Source organism: Lytechinus variegatus, chromosome 9 (genome assembly GCF_018143015.1).
Source record: "Lytechinus variegatus isolate NC3 chromosome 9, Lvar_3.0, whole genome shotgun sequence".
In the NCBI taxonomy this organism is placed as follows: domain Eukaryota; kingdom Metazoa; phylum Echinodermata; class Echinoidea; order Temnopleuroida; family Toxopneustidae; genus Lytechinus; species Lytechinus variegatus.
This window is the reverse complement of record NC_054748.1, coordinates 27,496,472-27,520,060: the sequence shown is the minus strand read 5'-3', so window position 1 is coordinate 27,520,060 and position 23,589 is coordinate 27,496,472. Positions and strand designations below refer to the sequence as shown.

Here is a 23,589-nt window from a genome sequence, read left to right as displayed (position 1 = left end):
ATAAAGTACAAAAAAAAAACAGACTTCAAAGTCTGTATTCTGAAGTTTCAGTTTACCTAATGCCCATGTTAAAATTACAGAAAACTAATAATGCCAAAATTGTATTTCCAATGTTTCTTGCAAAGACACAGGGGTGTGGGTGGTGACAGATAAAAAGATCTGAATAAAGCTGAAGAGTATTGAAAAAGTTTGAAATAGAAAGAGCTCCCATACTTTTTGTACAGAGGAAAGCCAAATATAAGCTGAAATTCAGCTGAAACTCAAAACAAAAAAATCTGAAATCAGATAAAAATCTGAACTCTCACACCCCTGAATACAGTATTCTCTTATTTTACTCCAGGTATTCAACTTGTGCATTTTACCTGTAAGTGCTATCTAGTACTGGACATACCGGTAATAAAAAAAAAATATCTCACATCACCTTGGATATGGCCATGTAAACATGCATGCACAAAAAAAAACACAAAATTTCCTCAAGTCACCAACTGGTCCGACTAAAAATATTGCATATGAGGAACAATGTAATACAAAACAAAGAGTTAGCATTTACATGTACATGTAACAACAAGCTCAAGATGATTTGCTGATGTCACATACCCATGGACAATCAGTAGTTGTCATGGTCGGTTGTTACAACATTCAACAATAACATAACAGCCACCACATTCAAAGCAACATTCAATAAGGTGGTGATTTTTTAAATATTGATGAAGAAAGCATCTAAAAGCCTGTTTTGGCAAAAAGTAAGTAATGTGAACTTGTATAATTGTGTATCATTGAACATTACAATAACACAAAACCATAGTAGTTATTGAATGCATTTTTTATTCGTTAGAATTTCTGTATGGAAATTTTCCGGCAGTTAGGATTAAAATTTAAATCTAGCACCCTCTCTTGGTAATATTTTTATATTTTATTTACAAAAAAATCTTTAAAACAGCCATTTGAGCACATATTTTACTGTATTATTCAGTAATTGGATATCAAACAGCTGTTTTCAAATATAATATCCTAAAATTTTCAGCCTATTTCTTAAAAAGGTGTTTTGTATAAACAAGACAAAAATACCAATATATTCTATTTTTATCAGGTATGCGATTAAATTGAAATTGTTACATTTTATCCAATACAACAGACAGAATCATTTTTGGAGCACATGCATAAATATAATTCAGTAATGAAATGGAAAAGTGCCATGCACTTTTGGGGGATTTACCAAAACTAAAGATAGGCCTTAAGGTCTTTTCCATGGGACTTGGTAATGAGGATAAATAATAATAATAATAATAGGCATTTATATAGCGCCATCTATCTAGAAATATTCTATTCTGAGGCACGTTGTTATTATTATTACCCCGGCTTTAGCTCGAGCTGCCTTTCAGCGCTCATGCATTCAAGGAATTAATCCTGCCGGGTACCCATTCACTTCACCTGGGTCGAGTGCAGCACAATGTGGACAAATTTCTTGCTGAAGGAAATTACGCCATGGCTGGGATTCGAACCCACGACTCTCTGTTTCAAAGTCAGAAGACTTGGCCACAACGCTCCACATGGCCTACCAAAGGGCACCATTGCACCAAGTGTGTTTTGAACCCAGGTACATGTACCCCTGTTCTACTGAGTGAGCTGTCACATATTCGCATTGGTATTTATTTTCCATATTACAATGATAAAAACAATAAAAGGTAAATGAATGTACATAATAAAATCAGAAGTATAGTGAAATGGCTGGATAAACCCACTATGCTTTCTTAATATAACAAAGCTGTGATGAACCAAAAATGCATATCCATGGAAACCAGCATTTATCACGGTAGTCAAAACAGTGACACATCATTTGCTCTGGCTACAATTGGTCCTGGATTTAGTTTGTCTAAGATATAGGGTTAAATTTAGATTTGAAATAGGGTTAGTGTTGGGTTTGAAAAAGGGTTCATGTTAGGTTTAGGATAGGATATAGTGTTATAGGAGAAGTTCACCCTGACAAAATGTTTATTGTAAAAATAGCAGAAAAAATAATAAAAAATATTGCCGAAGGTTTGAGAAGAATTCATCCAATAATTAAAAAGTTATTAGAATTTCAATTATTTGATTTGTGACGTCATATGCGAGCAGCATTCCTACATAGCGAATGGTAAAAAAATCAATGAAATGTCATTTTCTCAGAAAATTGAAAATGGTTTTCACTGTAACTTTTGTATATCAATAGGCAAATCATTTCATACCCGATCATGAAAGAAAACAAAATTAAGGCATCAGGAACCATACAAAATTTGAAATTCATACATTTTATATTACATAACACATGGGGCAGCTGCTCGTTTATGACGTCACAAATCCAAAATTTTGAACTCTAATAACTTTCTTACTCTTTAACGGATTTTCCTCAAACCTTCACCAATATTTTTTACTATTTTTTCTGCTATTTTCACGACAAAGTTTTCTTCAGGGTGAACTTCCCCTTTAAATCCAGGATTGAAGGTGGACATTCCATTAATGTGTGGAATTCGCAGTGGAGCAACCGTCTCCGGAGCAAATGTCATGGAATCGTCAAAACATTCGACGACAATATTCAGCAAGAACAATTTCTCAAGGTGATTCCATTGTGTCTTTTCTCCATGGAACCCAGCAGTTGTCATGGTATTTTGGGTTGCTCCGTGTGTCGGAAGGCTTATTCCTAGGGGAAACCATTGTCGCGCGGTATTCATCGATTCTCTTCAGGAGTCGCTCGACAATGTCTAAGAAACTGATGAAAAATAGGATAGGAAAAGACAAAATGAGATATAACAAGATTAAGATGGGTACTTACATCATTAAACATCTAATGATGATAAACACAGTTTTAAGCAACAGTGGCACAACTACTTTGAATTTCTACTTGATAATAATAATAATTGGCATTTATATACATGTAGCGCTTTATCAATCTATGACAGTTCAAAGCGCTTCACAATTATTATACCCGGTCACTGGATTCATAGCATTCCAAGCAGCCTGTTATGCACTTACTTGCTAAACCAACCACAATGACGGCTGTTTCCTACCGGTACCCAATTAGCACCTGGGCGAGAGTGGCAATGTGTGGATTGACGCCTTGCCAAAGGACGCTAGGCCATGGAGGGATTCGAACACATGACCCTCTGATTACAAGGCGAGAGTCAGAACCGCTACACCACGGCACTTCCACACTGTCATGGTAGTGTATTTTGGGTTGTCTGAGAGGCATGTGTTATGAAAACCCAAAATGCAGCAGTTGGACTAATATTATTTTCTTTCAGGAGTGGATGTTAGATAATTTGTCTTTTGATATACTTAAGATACAAAATAATAACAGTTTTCAATTTGTCTTTTGAAATGACATTTCATTCATCTTTTTTAATTACACAATATATGGGGTAGCTGCTCGCATATGACGTCAAAAATAAAAAAGTTAAAATTCTACTAACCTTCACCAATATTTCTTATTATTTTTAATGCAATTTTTAAATCAAATTTTTGTCAGGGTGAACTTAATCCCCCTTAAGTCATTTAAATTTTAGTGAATTCCATGCTGATCACCTACCTCGATTCCAGTCCGCTATGTTGTAAAATTCACAAGGATCATGTCGTATGTTGAATAGACATGGCTTCTCTATAGGTTTGCAGTTGGTTGAGGCATTGGCAGGCTTGGGCAGGCAATGCACAACAAAAGCATTAGGGACGGGGTTCGATTCCAGATCAGCTAGATTGTAGAGGAAAAAAGAAACAAAGTTGATAATAGAGCTGCACTAAATTACAACTATAACATCAACATATTGCATCCGTGATGTATGATGGGGTGACCATAATTTGCGCACATTCTAAAAATTATCATGAAGTTCATCGCAAAATTAATCAAAGTTATTAATACCAAACAGAAGGCAAGATCCTAAAATTAAATTCGCTTGACGGAATTATAAAGTAAGTCAGGGGTTTCGCTGGAATCGTGATCTCAAAATTCCATGACGATCGACTAGTGCGCCCTCGCCTGAAAAACTGTCATAAAAGGGTGAGACCTTTATTTGCGCACGATCGTTTTGCAAGGCTTGAGAAAGGAAATCAAGCATATATATCAGATAGAGGATAAAATGCCATAAATTCAGTTGGTATCACATTTTACTTACTTATTTGGAGACCTCTGCTTGCAAACTGGCGATTTCTTGATGCTTGTCAAGAAGTTCGGATTTTCGTGGAGCGGACGCAAAAGGTAACAAAGTTTGCCGATGTTTTGCCAATATTTTCATTAATACAGACCTTACATGTAATTTCAAGAAAGTTACCATACTGGCTAATTTTCACTTGCTTTTTCTGTTGGTGATATCAGTTTTTCAAAATATTTATTAGATATTCAGATATTCGACGGTGCGCAAAATTAGGTAACGCGCGAATTAAGGTCACACCACCATCACACAATCTTTAAACAATTGAAGTTTTAACATGTTTCAGATAAAGGTAACTTTATCAATGATACATGTGGTCCATAGGTGTTTCTAACAATATAAAGAAGGCATTTTTGCCTAATGCTTCATCCTCCAGTGCCACAATATGACATTAGTCTGCTGTGCAAACCCTTCACTCGAATTAAGGGTCTGAATTTGCAACCTATAATACCTTGTGTAGCGGAGGCCCTCTCGCTCAGAAATATCAAGTTTTATATCTGCTAGCCTTTACATGGAGACCCACTTGTTGAACAAAGTTTCAATGAGGGTCTGAGCCTGCAGACTAAGATGACATTACCTAATGACGTGCCCTCAGGGGGGTACCAGCCATCCCAGTCTGTTCCTCGCTGCCCCTGTACAAGTTTATAATCCCCAACAAGAATGGAAGACAGGTTCAGCGCAGAATCTATCATGTGGAGGACTTCTGTGCGAGGTGAAGCCTGCCCTCTGTATTTGAAAATAGGAGAATGCAAGATGGTGGAAAGTAAATTGAATGCATGGAAATGTAATAATATCTGAGTTTATTCTTTGTAGAAAAAATGGTAATAATGAACAGGGAGAGGTGGTATGGTGCAAAGGAAATTAAATGCATGGAATTGTGAAATCTGCCATAAGTTTGAGCTAAACTATGAAACTGCAAAAAAAGGAACAATTGGCATCACAGAAGAAATTATAGAATCAGAGCTACCAAGTCTCACGCATTATGCGTGAGACTCAAGCATTTTTTACTCTTGTTCATCCCCTCAAATCTCTGTCTCACACAACTATCACAGCCTATCCCCATATACATTGTTCACAATGACCGTTATCTCACTCAGATTCACAGAAAATCTCACGCATAGCTGGTCTTTGAACTTGGCATCTCTGTAGAATGTCAATTTTCCTTACACCTATCAATCTAATGATTCCTTTTTTGTAGATGATGGAAAAATTAAAAAAAGAGGAAGTATTAAGTTTTTTAACTCCAATCAGATATGTGAGTGTGATGTCATAAAAAAAATTATTGTCCATGTGTTGCATCATTTTTCTTTATCACGGAGGAGCATGATTAATAAACATCCAAGGCCCAAATTCTGGAGGGAAACTTTTAACAGGCTCCGAGATATGACGAAATTGATAGTAGACCAAGTGGTCTGTATTTAACTTAGGCCATTGTTAACTTTGTGCTGAAAATAATTAGAAGCCCAAAATGACAAAAATGTTTATCATGTTTCCTGTGATCTTTCCCCATGCATTAATTGTGATGAAAATTGTTTCAGTTACTACCGGTACTCCTAAATGCTAGAGTAGCAATTGTGATGTCAAATTGAACCTCCACGAGTAGTTTCATAGAGATTAGAGTTATTCACAGTTAAATCACAACTTTAGACCATGTTTTAAATAATAATAATAGTCAGTTCTTGTATAGCATATAACACATAATGAATAACGTCCCACTGCGCTTCCAAAGGATTTTGATATTATTACCCCGGCTGTAGCTCAAGCAGCTTTCACGCGCTCGGCATTTCAAGGAATAAATTCTTGCCAGGTACCCATTCACCTCACCTGGCTTGAGTGCAGCACAATGTGGATTAATTTCTTGCTGAAGGAAACTACGCCATGGTTGGGATTGGAACCCATGACCCTCTGTTTCAAAGTCCAGAAACTAATCCACTGGGCCACACACTCCACTAAATTGAACCACAATTTCGAATACAGGTCAATGCATTTAGCCCATGTGGTATAAGAACATCAAGATATGGGCTCGTATTCTGAAGTCGGGTTTAACTTAAACTCAGGTTTAAAGTTGTGGTTTAAGTATGGACAGCCAATTGTCACATAAATCACTAACAGTAGAGATATCAAATTTCAGCTCATTTGGCTCTCAAATCATTTATAATTGTCTAGGAAGTATATATAGATTATTGTCTTCACCATCGATGAATCAGGAAAGAGCACAGTAAACATAAGAAACGTACAACTTAATAAAAAAATTGGATACTTTTGGCTTCCCATACTTAAACTACAACTTTAAACCTGAGTCTATGTTAAACCTGACTTCAGAATACAGGCCATAGACTCAAAGGCCCATACATGTATTCTTAAGTCAGCTTTAATTCAAACTCTGGTATAAAGTTGTGGTTTATCTATGGATAGCCAATTGTGACATAAATCTCTGACAGTGGAGATTCAATGAACAACTAGTAGCTTATTCGACCCTCAAATCATTTTTTAATGTCCCAGAAAGATTAATGAATAATAATAAATAATTTTTTGTCTTCGCTATTAAATTAGGAGATTACAAGAAACATAGGAAGCATGCAAGGTAATCAAATTTTTGATATGTCTGGCTTCCCATAGTTTAGCACAGTTAAACCATGGTCTGAATGAAATCTGACTTCAGAATACGGGCCACTGAAAATAAGAATTACTCACCTCGAGAGCATAGGCCAGACATCAAATCCATCAAGGTGTTTTAAACTATTGGTATTCCCACCCGCTACGCCATACAACGTTGGAACCCAATCACAAACATGCATCATCCCATCGCTCTTTCTCCCAGGCTTCTCAATGAGGGCGCCCCATACAAATCCAACGGCACGTACCCCGCCCTCCCAGGTGGTGTGTTTCACCCCCCGCAGTGGCCAGTTGCTCGCGTAGTTGTAATCAAAGCCGTGAGCGGGTCCTCCGTTGTCGGTTGTAAAAACTATGAGGGTGTTCTCGTAGAGGGCGCTTTCTTTCAAGGTCTCTGTGATGTTACCGATTGAGTCGTCCAAAGCTGCTACCATTGCTGTTATAAAACAAATGAATGAATAAATAATCACTTATAAATACATATCAAAATAGACCTTTTGAAGGTAACGTGGAAATTACAGATGCGCAGATTCTAAGTTCAAAGACCAGCTGTGCATTAGATTTTCTGTTACTCGGTGTAAGATCGGCGGCATTGTGAACAATGTATATTGGGATAGGCTGTAATACATAAGGAGATGGGGGGGGGGGGGATGAGCAAGAGTCCAAAAGGAGGGGGTGTCATGCCTGAGGGGTGAGATAGGTATATCTTTGGGAGTTAGAGTGGTAACCAATTCGTCTATTGGCAACTTGTCCACTCATCACATGGTCTACCTTCATTTTAATAGTCTTATGCCATTCTGTCCATCATAATTTCATCAAAAAACCATTTGGTCCAACAACCATTTGGTCCAATCATCAATTCGTCTAATCACCAGTTTGACTATGCCCATTTCGTCTAATAACCAGTTGGTCTACAATGCAAATTATTTCATTCATTTTGCCCACTTAACACTTAGTCCAATTAGACCAAATGGTATATAAGGACTAAATGGCAATTGGACCAACTGGTTACAAGACAAAATGGTGAGAGGATGAAATGGCAATATGAATTGATACTTTATGGCCGGTATTCTGAAGTCAGGTTTAACTCTGTGCTAAAATTATAGGAAGCCAGAAGTGTCAAAATTGTTATGAAGTTGTATGTTTTCGTATTTTTACTGTGCTCTTTCCTGATTCATCGATGGTGAAGACAATTATCTTTTTAAACTTCCTAGACAATTATAAATGATTTGAGTGCCAAATGAGCTGAAGTATGATATCTCTACTGTTTATAGTGATTTATGTAACAATTGGCTATCCATACTTAAACCACAAATTTAAACCTGAGTTTAAGTTATACCCGACTTCAGAATACTGGCCTAAATATACACATACCAGCATATTTTCTCCTATTTTCATCCTTGATGTGAGAGAATAACTCATAATACTTATACGGAGCTTGCAATCTCTGACCGTCGTAATTGGCACTATGCACTGCTTGGTGAGCCAAGTAGATATACAGAGGCTGAAAAGAGAGAGAGAAAAAAAAAAGACAAATTACAGTTCAGGTATTTTTGTTAAAATTGAAAAAATTCTGAAAATTGTTATCAAAATAATAAAAATTGCACTCATCATCAGTTAACGCTTTGCCCGCCACAGACAGAATCACTCCTGATGAATTTTCTGAAGGTATCCATGGCAAAGAAGAATAATGTAGTACAGTAGGTTTCACGGTAAATCATGGCACAGTTCTCACTACCTTCCTATAAAACTTGTTTACTGGAAACTATTTTCACGTATAGTGAGAATGGTCGAAGTGATCTTCCAAACCGGTTCAGAAAACCACCTCACGATGTAGTTTTCAAGATCGCTTTGCCTCATTAATCTGGTTTTAGCGTGAGGACACAACCCTTCTTCGGGAAGCGATCTTCGCACATTTTGAGCGCGCTACTCCACACGACAGGTGTAGAATGCCTACGCTGCGGTTTCAAAATTTTGCGCGAAACGTATCACTCCACTGAGAGCGTTTCCGTACCAAGATCGCTTTACGTGAAGTAGTTTTGAAAAACACTTTGTGTGATCAAACGCTAGCAAAGCGATATTCCAAACTGGTTTCCTGAACCGGTTTCCAGTTAACTAGTTTTAAAAAGCATAATGAGAACAGCCTCCATATATCTTTTGTGGGCAAATCAAATGTTGATCCTGATAAGGACCATCCACACTTGATGATTCGAAAAAGTGTGGTCTTCAGGAGGATAATTCCTGCGCTACATTAATTTCAAGGTGCAACCTTAACAAGGATTTTTGGACTATGCTCATTCAGCTCACAATAGCTTTTGATTGGTTTATTGTAAAGTTAATGCACTCTGTGTGTATTGTGAATAGAATGTGACTTGAGTCAAACTTGGCAGTCAGCTTGTATCATCCTCATCCTCCTCATCATCACATCATCATCATCACCACCACCACCACCACCACCACCATCATCATCACCACCACCACCATCATCATTGCCATCATCATCATTTTCATCATCCTCCTCCTAATCATCATCATCGTCATCATCAGCATCATCATCATCATCATCACTACCACCACCACCACCACCATCATCCCCACCACCACCACCATCATCTTCATCATCATCAGCAGCAGCATCATTCTTATCATCTTTATCAGTTTGAAAAATGCCCTCTTACCTCATCCTGACGATGATTACGAATTATCTGTTGTGTCCTTTCTGTAAATATCTCTGTAGAATATTTCCCATACACTGGTTTGTAGACGGAACCATCCACATGAAAATCAAAACCCGTCCAATTATTCTTACTCTGCAATGGAAAAAGAACAATCACGACAGATGAAGTAATGTTTGAAATGGATGAATTAAGATTGTCAAAACTACAAATACTGGTAACTTTTCCTAAAGCCCTAAACTAAATCTTTCGGACCAAAAAATTGGTGACACAACACTTGCTTCGGTCTTCTTAATTTCGCCTAAGATTTAGGGTTAGGGTTGCAATGGGCATGATAGGGTTTTGTGTCAGGTTTATGGTCAGGATCAGGGTTAGGTTTAGGATAGGCTGGGTATGGTGTTAAATCTAGGATTAGAGTTTGTCATTCCATCATTATGTGGAATCTACAGCAGAGCAACTGTCGCCAAAGCAAATGTCATGGGACAAAAAAAACCTTTTCCATTCTATACACGTTTGGCATAATACAGTGGTGTCCTGTTTGTAAAGTTACAAACAACTTTACACACGACTGGAACATGATCTTAGGTGCTTAGTGAGCTACATAGGGATAGTGAGGAACAAGCAAGGTCACCAGTTGTGCAGAAAGTCTTGCGCGTAACTTTACGAACAGCTTTATGACACACCCACCTGGGCTCTGTAACTCAAAGATTAGCCAACAATCGCTAAATGAACTGACCAATCAAGATCAATATTACACATGCATTTGGTGCAAAATACCGACCAGGAACCAATCAGAAGTGTTCTCTCATATTTGCTATTCATCGCTAATAAGCTTTGTGTTACAGGACCCTGGTCTAAAAAAAGCTTGACATCCAGGGCAAATCTTCGAATTCTAGACCTTCCAGACAAAATGGAAGAAAATGTGACAAATAAAGAAGATTAGCCATACAATCGTGTCTGAGACCACATAGGTCACCAAATACTGAGGTCTGGGAGACACACAGAGACCATGCCTGCCATAAGAATTCTTAATAGTTTGGTGATACCCTCATCATGACATTACAGATATCAAATTTGATGAAGTGGATTATTTTTTTTTCAGTCAATAATGATTCTTAATAGACCAGTTCGTAGTTACTTCATGGACAATTTTGGTCAAATGACCTTTCATTTCTTTCATTATGATAGGCAGATTTCAAAGCAAGATATTACGTAAGCATGCCTTACATAGCAGGATGAAGAAATTGAATAGACCAGGTGACTAGAATAGCACAGCAATGAACAATCTATGAAGGTATTTGTTGCATTCCTATTTTGAGTGCATATCATAGCATGTTGCACAATGTACTTGGCAAACTGTGAAATACCAGTCATTCATGGACGCATTGTTGTTTTTTGTGGATGTAAATGAAAACCACAATTCAAAAGAATATATGAATAATCAAAACATCAAAGTTGGTGCTTATCTCATTAGATTTTAAACCACCATGTCACTTTAGCACAAATGACCTTCCATTGATCATGCATAGAATCTTGAGATCATGCACAGAAAGGAACTACAAGCTGGCTTATTCTATTCATCCTTTGGTACTTGCCACATCCATACAATATACTGAATATCATTTAAGTGGTCTATTTCTCTTGGGTATGCACGTTTCAACGAGCCTTTTTTATGGCTTTCTAGTGCATGCCTCATTTCCATTCATTTGTTTCAACTACACTGTCATAATCATGTGTCAACTACTACTTTACTATTACCACTGATTGTTCTGGTTATGTTCTGTTGATACTGTCGTTTTTGTTGTTAATCATATTTTCTTTGCCTATATATAACTTTGTTCTCATTTCAATGTGTTCTTCTTAATGAATTTTGGAAATAAATAGTTGAATTGGAAAGCTATGACAGCTTACCTATAATTACCATGCAATACACCATGCATGTGAACAGTAGACAAAGGAGGGAATAATAGACCAGGGGGTGTTTCACAAAGATTTAAGTATGACTTAGAGTCGCACTTAAATGCCGGGTTGCGTACGGTATGAAAGGCTTGACCGCATTGGTCAGATCGTCTCAAGAGGACGCGCACTAATGTGTATCTATCAATAAGATCGCCCGTTGAATATCTTGTACGCGTCAGCATTTAAGTGCGACTTAAGTCATACTTAAATCTTTGTGAAACACCCCCCAGTTCGTACATGTAGTAACTTTATGGACAATTTTTGTCATTTATTTCATTATGATATGCAGATTTCAAAGCAAGATATTACGTAAGCATGCCTTGCATGGCAGTATGAAGAAATTGAATAGACCTGGGGAGCGTTTCATCAACATTTTTTAACGACAAGTTGTCAGATCTGACAACTTATCCTGATTCTGATTGGCTGAGAGGTGCTGTTACTATGGTAATTGTCGGATAAAACAGGACTTGTCAGATAAAATCATTTCATGAAACGCTCCCCAGGTGACTAGAATAGCACACCAATGAACACTTTCTGAAGGTATTGTTGCATTTCTACTTTGAATGCATTTTATAGCATGTTATACAATGTACCTGGAAAACTGTGAAATACCAGTCGTCCGTTGACGCATTGTTGTTATATAAATGAAAACACGATGCAAAAGATATCAAAGTTGGTGCTTATCTCATTATATTTTAAAACACCATGTCACTTTAGTACCAATGACCTTCCTCTGATCACGCGCAGAGTGGACCTATGAACTGGCTTATTATTTCAAGATGGTGCAAAAATATCAGGGTTTACAGTAAAACTCACCGTGGAGGTTTCATGTGTATAGTAGTCCCCCATGCCACCGTAGAACCCATAGAAGGTTTCAAAGCCACGATGACTTGGTGTTAGACTCTCCTTGAAAAACCCAAGGTGCCACTATAACAGGATAAAGATAGAAAGGAAGATTTGGTGCATGGAAGATTCAGATTCAGAAAATCACAGACTATTGGCTTATTCATACACACACTCCATACACCCCCTCTAGGACACTTAGATCATCAACTCAACTACTCCTTCAAGTACCCAGACTAAGAACTATTAAAGACGCAAGGCGAAAGGTCCTTCTTCTACAGTGCCCCAACACTTTGGAATTCCCTCCCCGTCAACAAAATAATCCTGGACTTTTCAAATCACAGGTTAAAACATTTTTCTTTAATGAAGCTTTCAAATAGGCCTTTCCCAATACTTATGCCGTACATGTATGTAACTGATTAATGTTGATGTTGATAATTGTCATTCTAAGTAATTTCTTATGTTGTATGATTTTTATTTTTGTAAAGTGCATTGAGAGTCCATTCAGGTCTGAAATGTGCTATATAAAAACTGCATTATTATTATCATTATTTCTTGTTGTCTACTGGGACTGTATGGTCCCTGTAGAAAGAAGGGACGGATCCAGGGGTCAATTTCAGTTGGTCTAATGCCAATTGGTCCTATTACCATCTAGTCTACTATCATTTGGTCTACCATCAGTTTGTCCACTATTCAGTGGCCCGTATTCTGAAGTCATGTTTAACTTAGACCATGGTCTAACACTGTGGCAAAATTATGGGAAGTCAAAAGTGTCAAAATTTTTATTAAGTTGTATGTTTCTTATGTTTACTGTGCTCTTTCCTGATTCATCGATGGTGAAGATGATCATCTATTCATACTTCCTAGAGCAATTATAAATGATTTGAGAGCCAAATGAGCTGAAATATGATATCTCTACCGTTAGTGATTTATGTAACAATTGGCTATCTATACTTACACCACAACTTTAAACCTGAGTTTAAGTTAAACCCGACTTCAGAATACGGCCCACAGGGTCTAACTGCCATTTCATCCACTCACCATTTCGTCTAATAGCCAGTTGGTCCAATAGCCATTTAGTCCACATACCATCTGGTGCAATTGGACTAAACGTTAATTTGTTTCATGTAATTTTGAACAAAAAAAAAATTAAATGAAACAAATGAATCAATGAAGAAAACCCACCACATAAATGAATTAAAAAAGTATATTCTACATACCTTCCCAACCATGTGTGTTCTGTAACCTATTTCACTGAGGTACTGAGGCATGATCTTCTCCTTGAGTCCTAATCCATAGGGATCATCTAATTCTATAACTCCATGTTGTAGACCTATGAAAGGATAAATCATAAACTAGAAATTTGATGTGTTTAAAGGACACAGATGCCCCCGCTTAACGCGATCACAAATTCATTCAACATAATTGAACTTAACATCGTGCAGAAACCAATATGCATATATATCATGAACAAATTTACACCAACTCGAATATATGAGCTATGACCTTTGACCTTTGAACTCCAAATTCGAACTTTGCCTGCATTTGGTGTCATCTACCTACACACCTATTTTTTTTTAATCTGTTAAATATTTCATAAGTTACCATGGGCCTGTTTCAAAATTGGTAACCATCATGCTTATTTTTGAAAATTGTTTTTAAACGATGTTTTCTCATTTTTTATTGATGATTCATATCTCCTCTTTCATGAAGTATAAGTATCCATTCAATTTTTACAACTTTTCTTGAATTTTTCGCAAATTTTATAACGTGATGCAAATTTGAAAGCATGTCGGACGGAATTCTTTCTCTGAAATTAAATGGTCCTAGGTAACACTTAATATCTTTGTTTTGAAACTGCATGTTTATAAATATTAACATATATATCAATCATCCTTTTTATACATTAACTGGAATCATATATGTAGAAATGAATGATTCCTGCAATTTTAGAAAAGGTAACTCAAAATTTTCTGTCCGACATGCAAAAAATTTCCAAGAAGTTTTCCCTCAGAAAAACCATTGACAATTTTATAGATTTTTCCCAGCCAAGTATCAATGAATTGATTGTAGTCTTAGAATGAATGATGATTTTTAAAATTTACCTGCACCTAAGTAGGAAAAAATAAGGATAACTTTTTTTTCCATCCGACATGAAAGTGGCATGTCGGATGGAATCTATTAAGATAGCACAGATTACACTTCTGTTCTGCAGCTTTCAGTGTACAATAACCTCATATATTACAGTTCAGATTCTGGACACACACAATACACAAACTTACACACAATTAAACAGTACTTAGGTATGGTCTTTTCCTGCAATCTGATTGGTCAGAAGTGATGTACACTTTCAATATGTAAAGCACATGGCTTGGGACCTTCCTCTTGCTTTCACCTTTCCAGTATGGTAGTGGATCGTATTACCGAACACTTTTCATGAATTTGATCATATCAAACACATTATTCCAATAAAATTCACCAAACTTTCACCATAAATACACAAATACCTACAAAATATAAACATGCAGAAATTTTGCCGAAATTGTTTTTCATTTTTACGACATCAGCTTCCAATCGGACCCCTCTTCGCAAGTGAAATATTTTGGTCACTTGAAAAGGTATCGTATTACCGAACGTGTGTTTTCTATGGGAAAAGTTGGGAAAACAAAGTCACTGATGAGCTATTTTGACCATATTTTATTGTTTTGAGGATATAAAGACTTCGAAATTGTGTTTTTGATAATTTTTCATCATTTTTCTATTTAAGTTCCCTTTGGAAGGAAGTTGCAAAGGTTTGAGCGTATTTGATTATTTTCTGACGCATATGATGCGCGCGTTCGGTAATACAAGGCCGGTTGGTAATACAATCACTCACTATACTTGTGTTTTACTGGCCAAGGTAGTGTCCTGTTTTACTGTAGAAAACTAACATTATGTATTGCTTTAAGCATTTTCTAAATGAATAGTAAGAAGTTTAAAACTCAGAGATGCATGTGGGATACAAAATTTGCCCAAAATATAGCTGAAGAAAATGATAATCTACTTCATAAGATGCTCATGTTTTTGGATTGGGGAAGGGAGGACTCTGTGCACTTTAGCAACTCAGTGCATGGGCTATAGCCTATGCACAAATCTATCAAGTGTCTTGTGGAAAGTTAAAATAATACTTGACTGCAATATTGTCTGCTTGTTTTACAATTCAATATGAGAGTGCACTGTTTTACATCTGAATTTGTGAATGATAATAATAATAATAATAATAGGGTAAATAATAATGATAAAAATAATTTTTCATAATACCTGAAATCAATTTTTGTTTCTCAATTTTTATGAAACTGTATCCCACAATTTGTTATAACATCCTAAAAATAAACAGTGAAAAAAAGAAAAAAAATTCTGGATGTGTGCAAAGAACTTAAAACTTATTTAATTTACCATCCTGATGAATTTATTTCGCGAAAAAGCTATCGTGTTTTGGTTGTGATTTTCAGTGTCCTTGAAGTTGCAAGAATGTCGGAGCGTTCAAAAAATGCAATTAGATGCAAAAATTGGCGTGACTCCCTTGATGCTCAAGATCGAAAAGAAAAAGACAGAAATAGAAAACGTCAAGAAAGACAAAAACTTAAACAAAACAAGGAAAAATATGAGTCTGCTCTTCTGAAAGACAAGTGTCGTAAGAGAATGAAAGCAAGAAATGCTTCCTTGTCTTCTATCTCAACTATTCATCAGTCTGCAACTTCTGATCCCACTTCTAACTCGTCTGCTTCCACTGCCATCCATGCTCCTAATACAGCTAACACATCCTCTACATTCTCTGCTTCTACTCCTGAGCCAGCATGCACCACCAACCATCTACCCCACCATCTAAATCCAGTCCATTCAGCACGAAGCACTCAGCACTAATTTCTGATATTAAAGCTGTCAAACTTGAGTGAAAGTTTGCACCACTTTCTGTGAGGTCTTATGCAATCATTTTCTTTTGAATTGCATTGTTATTCAACTTTGACGGGAAGACTGTTTATTGTTCATTGTTCACCCAAAATACTAAATCGCAATATTGCGATTTGAAAGTCTCATAATTCATGAAATTAGACAAAAATTGGGGTGATACGATATGCTGTAATTCTGGTAATTTCATTACTGAGAAATAATGAATCGTACAAAAATTGTACTGAACAGCTAAGTGCATTTTGACTGTGTGCTATTAATCATGTCGGACGGAACCTAGCATGTCAGACGGAATTTCATCAATGTTCCTATGGTAACAAAGTTATAAATAGATGTCAGATCTTTTTAACTATGAAAAACATTAGTACCCATGATGACCTTTCTACAAAAGGCAAGGAATTAATGATTTGGGCAAATTGCTAAAAAAGTAACATTTTCATTCCGTCCGACATGATTGGTTCCGTCCGACATGATGTGTTTTTGAATAGTTCCTGTTGCCATGACAACAATCCTTGAATAAAGATTTTTTTGAGAATTTAATGTTTGGTTGTTCTTCTGTTTATTTGACTGTGAATTGCTCACTTATCACTTAAACTTTCGATAGAATAATAACTTGAATAAGAAAAGTCAAGGGTCCTCATTTCTATCGATTCCGTCCGACATGGTCAGTTTTTGCCCTTTTACAGACAAATTTTGAAAAGATATTTGGGAAGTTACTTATACATGATGAAAGTCATGTAAGCTCTCCATGTCCCTGTACAGAAGTCTAAAGAAAACTACCTCTAACAAAAATGAAAGCTTCTTTTGCTATCAAATTCCGTCCGACATGATTACGACAATTTTGAAACAGGCCCCCATGCGGAAACCAACTCGCATATTTAATGAGCTGTGTCCTTTGACCTGTGGACTCTGAATTCAAACTTAACCTTTATTTTGGTGTCATCTACCTACACACCAAAATTTTTTGTAAATCTGTTGAATATTTCATTAAGTTATCATGCGGAAACCAACTCGCATATTTAATGAGCTGTGACCTTTGATCTGCGGACCCCGAATTTGAACTTAGCCTGTATTTTGGTGTCATCTACCTACATGTACACACCCCAATTTTTTTTTAATCCGTTAAATATTTTCTGAGTTATTGCGTGGAAACCAACTCGCATACATTATTTAATGAGCTGTGACCTTTGACCTGCAGACTTCGAAGTCAAACTTAGCCTGAATTTCGGTATCATATACCTACACACAAAAATCTTTTAAAATCGGTTACATATTTTTAGAGTTATTGCGTGGAAACCAAGTGGGGGGGAGTACGGACAGGATCAATGCTAAATGCTCCCACGTTTTTAAGTCCCATAGGCTGATAACAGATTATGGCAAACTTGAGGTCTAGGTGGTAAGCAGTAAGCAATGGCATAGAGAGGTCTTATATAATAATCTGTGTAATCTGTGCTGAGGCATAATCTTCCCATTTATAGTCCTAATCCATATGGATTATCTAATCCTATTACATGTTGTAGACCTCATAACAATTATAGGGAAACATCCCAGACTCAGTTTACAGTCAAACTTGACTACCTAGTCACAGTGGGCAATGATATCAAGAGAAAGTCTCTATCAAACTGTATTTATTATTATCATATCATCACACATGAAGTTACAGCAAGTTTTAGTTTTGACCCGGGGGGGGGGGTGTCCTGCACTATCGCAAGATATCCCAAAGCCCCAGGGGAGAAAATACATGGGGTCTGGCGTAGGGGAACTTTGGTCCCCAAAACACTCAAAAGAGCTCTGGAAACTAACAAGTGGAATGCCTCTGGCCGTCTCACCTGCACCACGCGGTTCAATATAGCAGCAGTGCTGACTTTGAATACTACTCTAACTCGCACAAGATGTTCAGTGATACATGGTTACTCTTATGTCCACTTTTTATGAACTAGACCAATAAACTTACAGAGATATGATGGTTATTCAACAAAAAAACCCAACATGGCCAAAGTTCATTGACCTTACATGACCTGTGACCTTGATCATGTGACCTGAAACTCGCACAGGATGTTCAGTGATACTTGATTACGCTTATGTCCAAGTTTCAGATCCCAAACTTTCAAAGTTATGATGGTAATTCAACAGATACACCCAGTTCGGCCAAAGTTCATTGACCTTTGACCTTGGTCATGTGACCTGAAATGCGCACAGGATGTTCAGAGATACTTGATTACTATAATATCCAAGTTTAATGAACTAGACCAATAAACTTTCAAAGTTATGATGGTAATTCAACAGATACCCCCAATTCGGCCAAAGTTCATTGACCCTAAATGACCTTTGACCTTAATCATGAGACCTGAAACTTGCACAAAATGTTCAGTGATGCTTGATTACTATTATGTCCAAGTTTCATGAGTCAGATCCATAAACTTTCAAAGTTATGATGGGAATTCAACAGATATCCGCAATTTGACCAAAGTTCATTGACCCTAAATGACCTTTGACCTTGGTCATGTGACGTGAAACTCGTGCAGGATGTTCAGTGATACTTGATTAACCTTATGTCCAAGTTTCATGAACTAGGTCCATATATTTTCTAAGTTATGATGACATTTCAAAAACTTAACCTCAGGTTAAGATTTCGATGTTGATCCCTCCAACATGGTCTAAGTTCATTGACCCTAAATTACCTTTGACCTTGGTCATGTGACATGAAACTCTAATAGGATGTTCAGTAATACTTGATTAACCTTATGGCCAAGTTTTATTAACTAGGTCCATATACTTTCTAAGTTATGACGTCATTTCAAAAACTTAACCTCAGGTTAAGATTTGATGTTGACGCCGCCGCCGCCGCCGTCGGAAAAGCGGCGCCTATAGTCTCACTCTGCTTCGCAGGTGAGACAATAAAAAGGGGCCCTGGAAACCTCAATTCATGGCAATGATGCATATTTGGGCAGAAAGTTGTGATAAATAGTCCCCGAAAAAAAAAAAATTGCCTGCAAGCCCAAAGAGACATAGCTGCAAAATTTCATGAGCATTTCCTGTATTAAAAGAATACTGGATTAGTGCAAAACTTTAAAATGTCATAACTTTGTTATTCCATGTCCAATTTTACTGAAATTGTCAAAATTTTCCACCCAAAAATTTGCCCCCCCCCTCTTGGAAAAACCTGGATCTGCCCCTGCCTATAATAGCAAACCTGTATAACACCTAGATAGATCCTTGCGATTTGATTGGTTGTTTAATATCGTTCATTCAGCCCATATTGAAATGACGTCATCAACCGTGCAATTTTGTATCCATTCATCGTGCAATTTTGGATCCATACGATTTTGTCCATTGCACGTAGACAAATAGACAAATAAATATGCATGTTGTAATGAAGTAACAATCAACAGACCAAACTCGCACTGCATAAGCATGTTTTGCATCTAAATTCATAAATTTCTCATGAAAAAAAAAAAATTTGTGTGTCATATAAACCAAATAATGAATGTTTTTTCATTCATGCAATGGACAGAATACTTCATTCGGTGAAAGATGAAATAATGATCCATTCAACTCGGCTACGCCTCGTTGAATGGATCATTTCATATTTCACCTCATGAAGTATTCTGTCCATTGCACTCATAAACATTCATTATTTGTATACTATTGCCCTTGATAATATATTCATCATCTGTATTCATAGCAAACCTGTATGGATAGGATGTCTACCAGTCATGAGAGCACTTCTTGTTGGCGTGCAGACGTACGTCACATAATAATTGGTGAGAATGACGCCCTCTTGTGCCAGAGCATCAATATTAGGAGTCGGAATCTGTGATGAACCGTGGAAGCTAACATCGTTCCAACCCTGCAGGAATGAACACATGGAAATTCAGAATAACAATAACAACAAACAATACTTGTATAGCAAAAATATCACAACAAGATCTATGCACTCTGAGAGAGACCTTGGATATTATTATCACGACTATTAAATTTGAGGTGGCTACCGTCATAGTACGCAAGAATTCAAAGGATGAATCCTGCCTCTAGGTCCCAATTCAACTTGCAGCACAGTGTGCTCCTTGCTGAAGGAAATTAATGCCAGAGCTGATATTCTATCTCATACCCCTTTGATTTAGAGGTGAGTCCTGGCAAAGAATTATTTTTCGTTTTACTTTTTTTATTTAGAATTTCTTTACTTTATTCATTCATTTTTTTTCATTTTTTATTTATTTTGTTTCATTTATTTTATTTCAGTTTTTTATTTATTTATTATTATTATTATTATTTTTTTTTTTGGGGGGGTACTTTTCACAACTTACTGCCTGAATTGGATAAGTCTACATGGTAATGAATTGCAATTTCTGGGGCTTCTTTTTAGTTTCCACGGCGCTTTTGAGCATTTCGGGGGCTAAATCGCCCCCCCCCCAGCCACCATGATGTATTTTTTTCTTTGGGCGAGTCAAAACCACTCAACCACAATGCTTCATGATTTCATTGAAGTAAAATTCTGTCTGGAAGTCTACTTACAAAAATAGATGGTAAAAGTGAGCACACAAAACAAAAGTAAAGTTCACATTGTTGAGAAAGAAGAAATCACAGATTTTTCTTTTCAGAACTCTAAATAATTTTTTGAAAGGTGATATAGAGTCTAGTCAAGAGAGTATGTCTTCATATTTTATACCATCATCTACACTGACAAATAAATGTCAGATATATGCCCAGAACTTGGTACATTGCACAGTACTCTGAATTTGCAGTAAAAAAGAGATCTGCAGATAATATTTCTACAGAGTATTAAAGGGCCCAGCAACTGACAAATCATGGGGGAAATACAAAATTTGCAAAAGGCCAATTGACTTGCATAATATAATCCGTCCGTCATGAGCGCCCGTCGGACTAATGCGATAAAAGTTCGGACTGCACGAATTTCTAGTTTCCAACAATCCCAATTCCTAGACTTATGGCAGGCCTCTTTAAAATAAATAACCACTGTAAAGTTCCATGATTCAAAGTGAAAACAGGCAGTTTACATCTGGTTGGTTAGTCTATTGCTCTCAAGACCTCCCAGACATGCCAGCGTCTATTACATAACACCCCCAGGCCACGTGCAGCCGAGTGGAATCCCTTCTCTGTTGATTTGTCAATGAAAGGTCGCTTTAAGTATAAAACCTTTGCTTCAGAACATTCCCTTCGAATGTCAAATGCTCGTGGTTGAGGCTTACAAATAATTGTTTACGCTGCACCACTGTATTGGCACACAGGTTAGATAGAATTCGAAGTCCATGCACGCCAGACAAATGTCGATTTGAATCAATAGAGAAAAATCCAATAACGCTGAAAACTTCATCAAAATCGGATGTAAAATAAGAAAGTTATGACATTTTGAAATTTTGCTTACCGTACTTTTCACAAAACAGTTCATGAACAAGTCAGAGACATACAAATCGTAGTACAAGTACGATGATACACCAACCTGTTGGACAGTACTTTCGCGGATGATGATGATGAGAGTCAATGATGTCCCTCACTCACTTTTTCTTTTTTATTGTTTGAAATGTATACACAATATTTCAATTTTTACAAATTTGACAATAGGGGCCAACTTCACTGAAAATGTTTTATAAATGGTAATTCCACATGTTAAGAGACAAATTTAGAATATTTCATAGAATAAAATACAAAAGAAATAGTGAGTGGGTGATGTCATTAGCCCCCTCATTTATATACAGACCTGGGGCCCATTTCATAAAGGACTTGCAACTGCTGTAACTTTGCCAAAATCGATAATGGCAACTACCAGGATAACCTTGATTGTGATTGGCTGCTGAGCCCTGTTGCCATGGTAGTTGCCATAATGACAAATTTACAACAGTTGTAACTCTTTACGAAACGGGCCCCCAGGATGTAAATATAAAATGTTTTATGACGTAAAATTTAAAATGTCATTACATGTACATCTGATTTTGATGAAATTTTCAGTGTTATGTTTGTTGGATTTTTCTCTTTTTATTTAAAAGAACTTTTTGATGGGGTGGACTTGTCCTTTAATAGTAACAACAAGGGCACCGGAAGCACGGGGGGGGGGGGGGGTGGGCAAAATCTGAATTTCCTAAATTTTCAGCTCGCACTTCGCGCTCGCAAGTTTTGATTAGTGAGATGGGTTTGATAATTATGATTACAAGTGCTTTTATGTGCATGTTTAGATGTAATTCTAACACAATCAGCAAGCGCTCATTGGCACTCACATTAGATGACTATGGTGAGATGTGTATACCCGGTACTCTAAATGGATTCCTAAAAAAAAGTACTTAAAATCTTCCTGTTTGGGGGTCAATATATACAAAAATTTCAGCTCGTGCTTTGCGCTTGCATTATTTAGCCAGACAGGTACATCTCATGATTACAAAAGATTTATTTCAGGTCTGAATATCAAAATTTTAAGCTCACGCTTTGTGCTCACACTATTTGACCAGTGAGAGGCATATCCGTTTAATAGCACTTTCCTTAAAATGTCTCTATCAGGTCAGTATAACTGGCAACTGGGCGCGCTTCACGTGCTCATATAGTGACTCAAATTTTTTCTGGTGCCCCCCCCCCCCCCCGTGACCCACGGTACGCCACTGCTGTCAGCGACAAATTGAAGTTTATATTATATATCTGAAGAACTTTTCATTTATTTACTTCTTTAGAAATTTAGTTATCCCAAGTCAAGAAACATAATTGGGAGATGGTGGCAATATGAAAACAATAGTAAAAATACCTCCAGCTCTAGGACAAGGCAAATATAATTTCTCACAAGTACCAAAAAAAAAATGAAACTTTCTTCAAATGACAAATGGTTAATGAATTATGTTCTCATCTGCTGTTTGATTTGCTTTACTTCATTCGCATTGAACACGTCACTAGGGTAACTTAGAACTCTACATTAAATTTATACATGAATCATATTCATTTTAATATATTACAGATTTCAGCAGATTGTCAAGTCAATTTAAGGATCGGTGCCTTGACTTTTAATGTTATTGCTGGTTTGTCAACATTTTTTGTGGGGGCATAATCAATAAATCATGTTCAGAACTTTAGTTACTCACAAGATCATCTGCTACGATGAATATGATATTTGGAGGCTGGTCTGTGTAAACACTGTGTAATAAACAGCTCAGTAAGATAAAGAAGATCCTAGGCATACTGATAATCTTCTCACAAATTGCCACTTTGTGTGTCAGAGTCTAGACTCAGAGTTTCACTCCTCTTCGGTCTTCCTTGCTCTTCTTAACGCTCGAGCTTTTTCATCTGTCATTTGATCCAGTAACGTGACATGTGTCCAGTTGTAGTCTAAGTCTTAGACATCAAAATTTGTATTCAAACACTTATCACTAAATTGG

At 36.8% G+C, this 23,589-nt stretch overlaps 1 protein-coding gene across 1 annotated transcript; it reads right to left on the bottom strand.

Moving 5' to 3' along the window:
* Positions 1–2,419: 2,419 nt before the first annotated feature.
* Positions 2,420–23,493, bottom strand: LOC121421611 (arylsulfatase I-like). The gene is made up of 10 exons (XM_041616371.1): positions 23,296–23,493; positions 19,907–20,066; positions 13,489–13,601; positions 12,242–12,352; positions 9,470–9,601; positions 8,166–8,295; positions 6,873–7,227; positions 4,756–4,904; positions 3,563–3,721; positions 2,420–2,738 (listed from the first exon to the last, which is right to left on the bottom strand). Exons 1-10 carry the CDS (start codon positions 23,389–23,391, stop codon positions 2,590–2,592), a joined length of 1,554 nt encoding a protein of 517 aa, XP_041472305.1. The 5' UTR covers positions 23,392–23,493; the 3' UTR covers positions 2,420–2,589.
* Between the last annotated feature and the right edge of the window lie 96 nt (positions 23,494–23,589).

Bases quoted from the DNA above. Each gene is read 5' to 3' on its own strand.
- LOC121421611 (XM_041616371.1), bottom strand. From the start codon at position 23,391: ATGCCTAGGATCTTCTTTATCTTACTGAGCTGTTTATTACACAGTGTT. The intron at 13,602-19,906 runs GTTTGCTATGAA...ATCCTTTCATAG, and splicing joins TAGACATCCTATCCATACAG to GTCTACAACATGGAGTTATA. The intron at 8,296-9,469 runs GTAAGAGGGCAT...CTCTCTTTTCAG, and splicing joins GTAATCATCGTCAGGATGAG to CCTCTGTATATCTACTTGGC.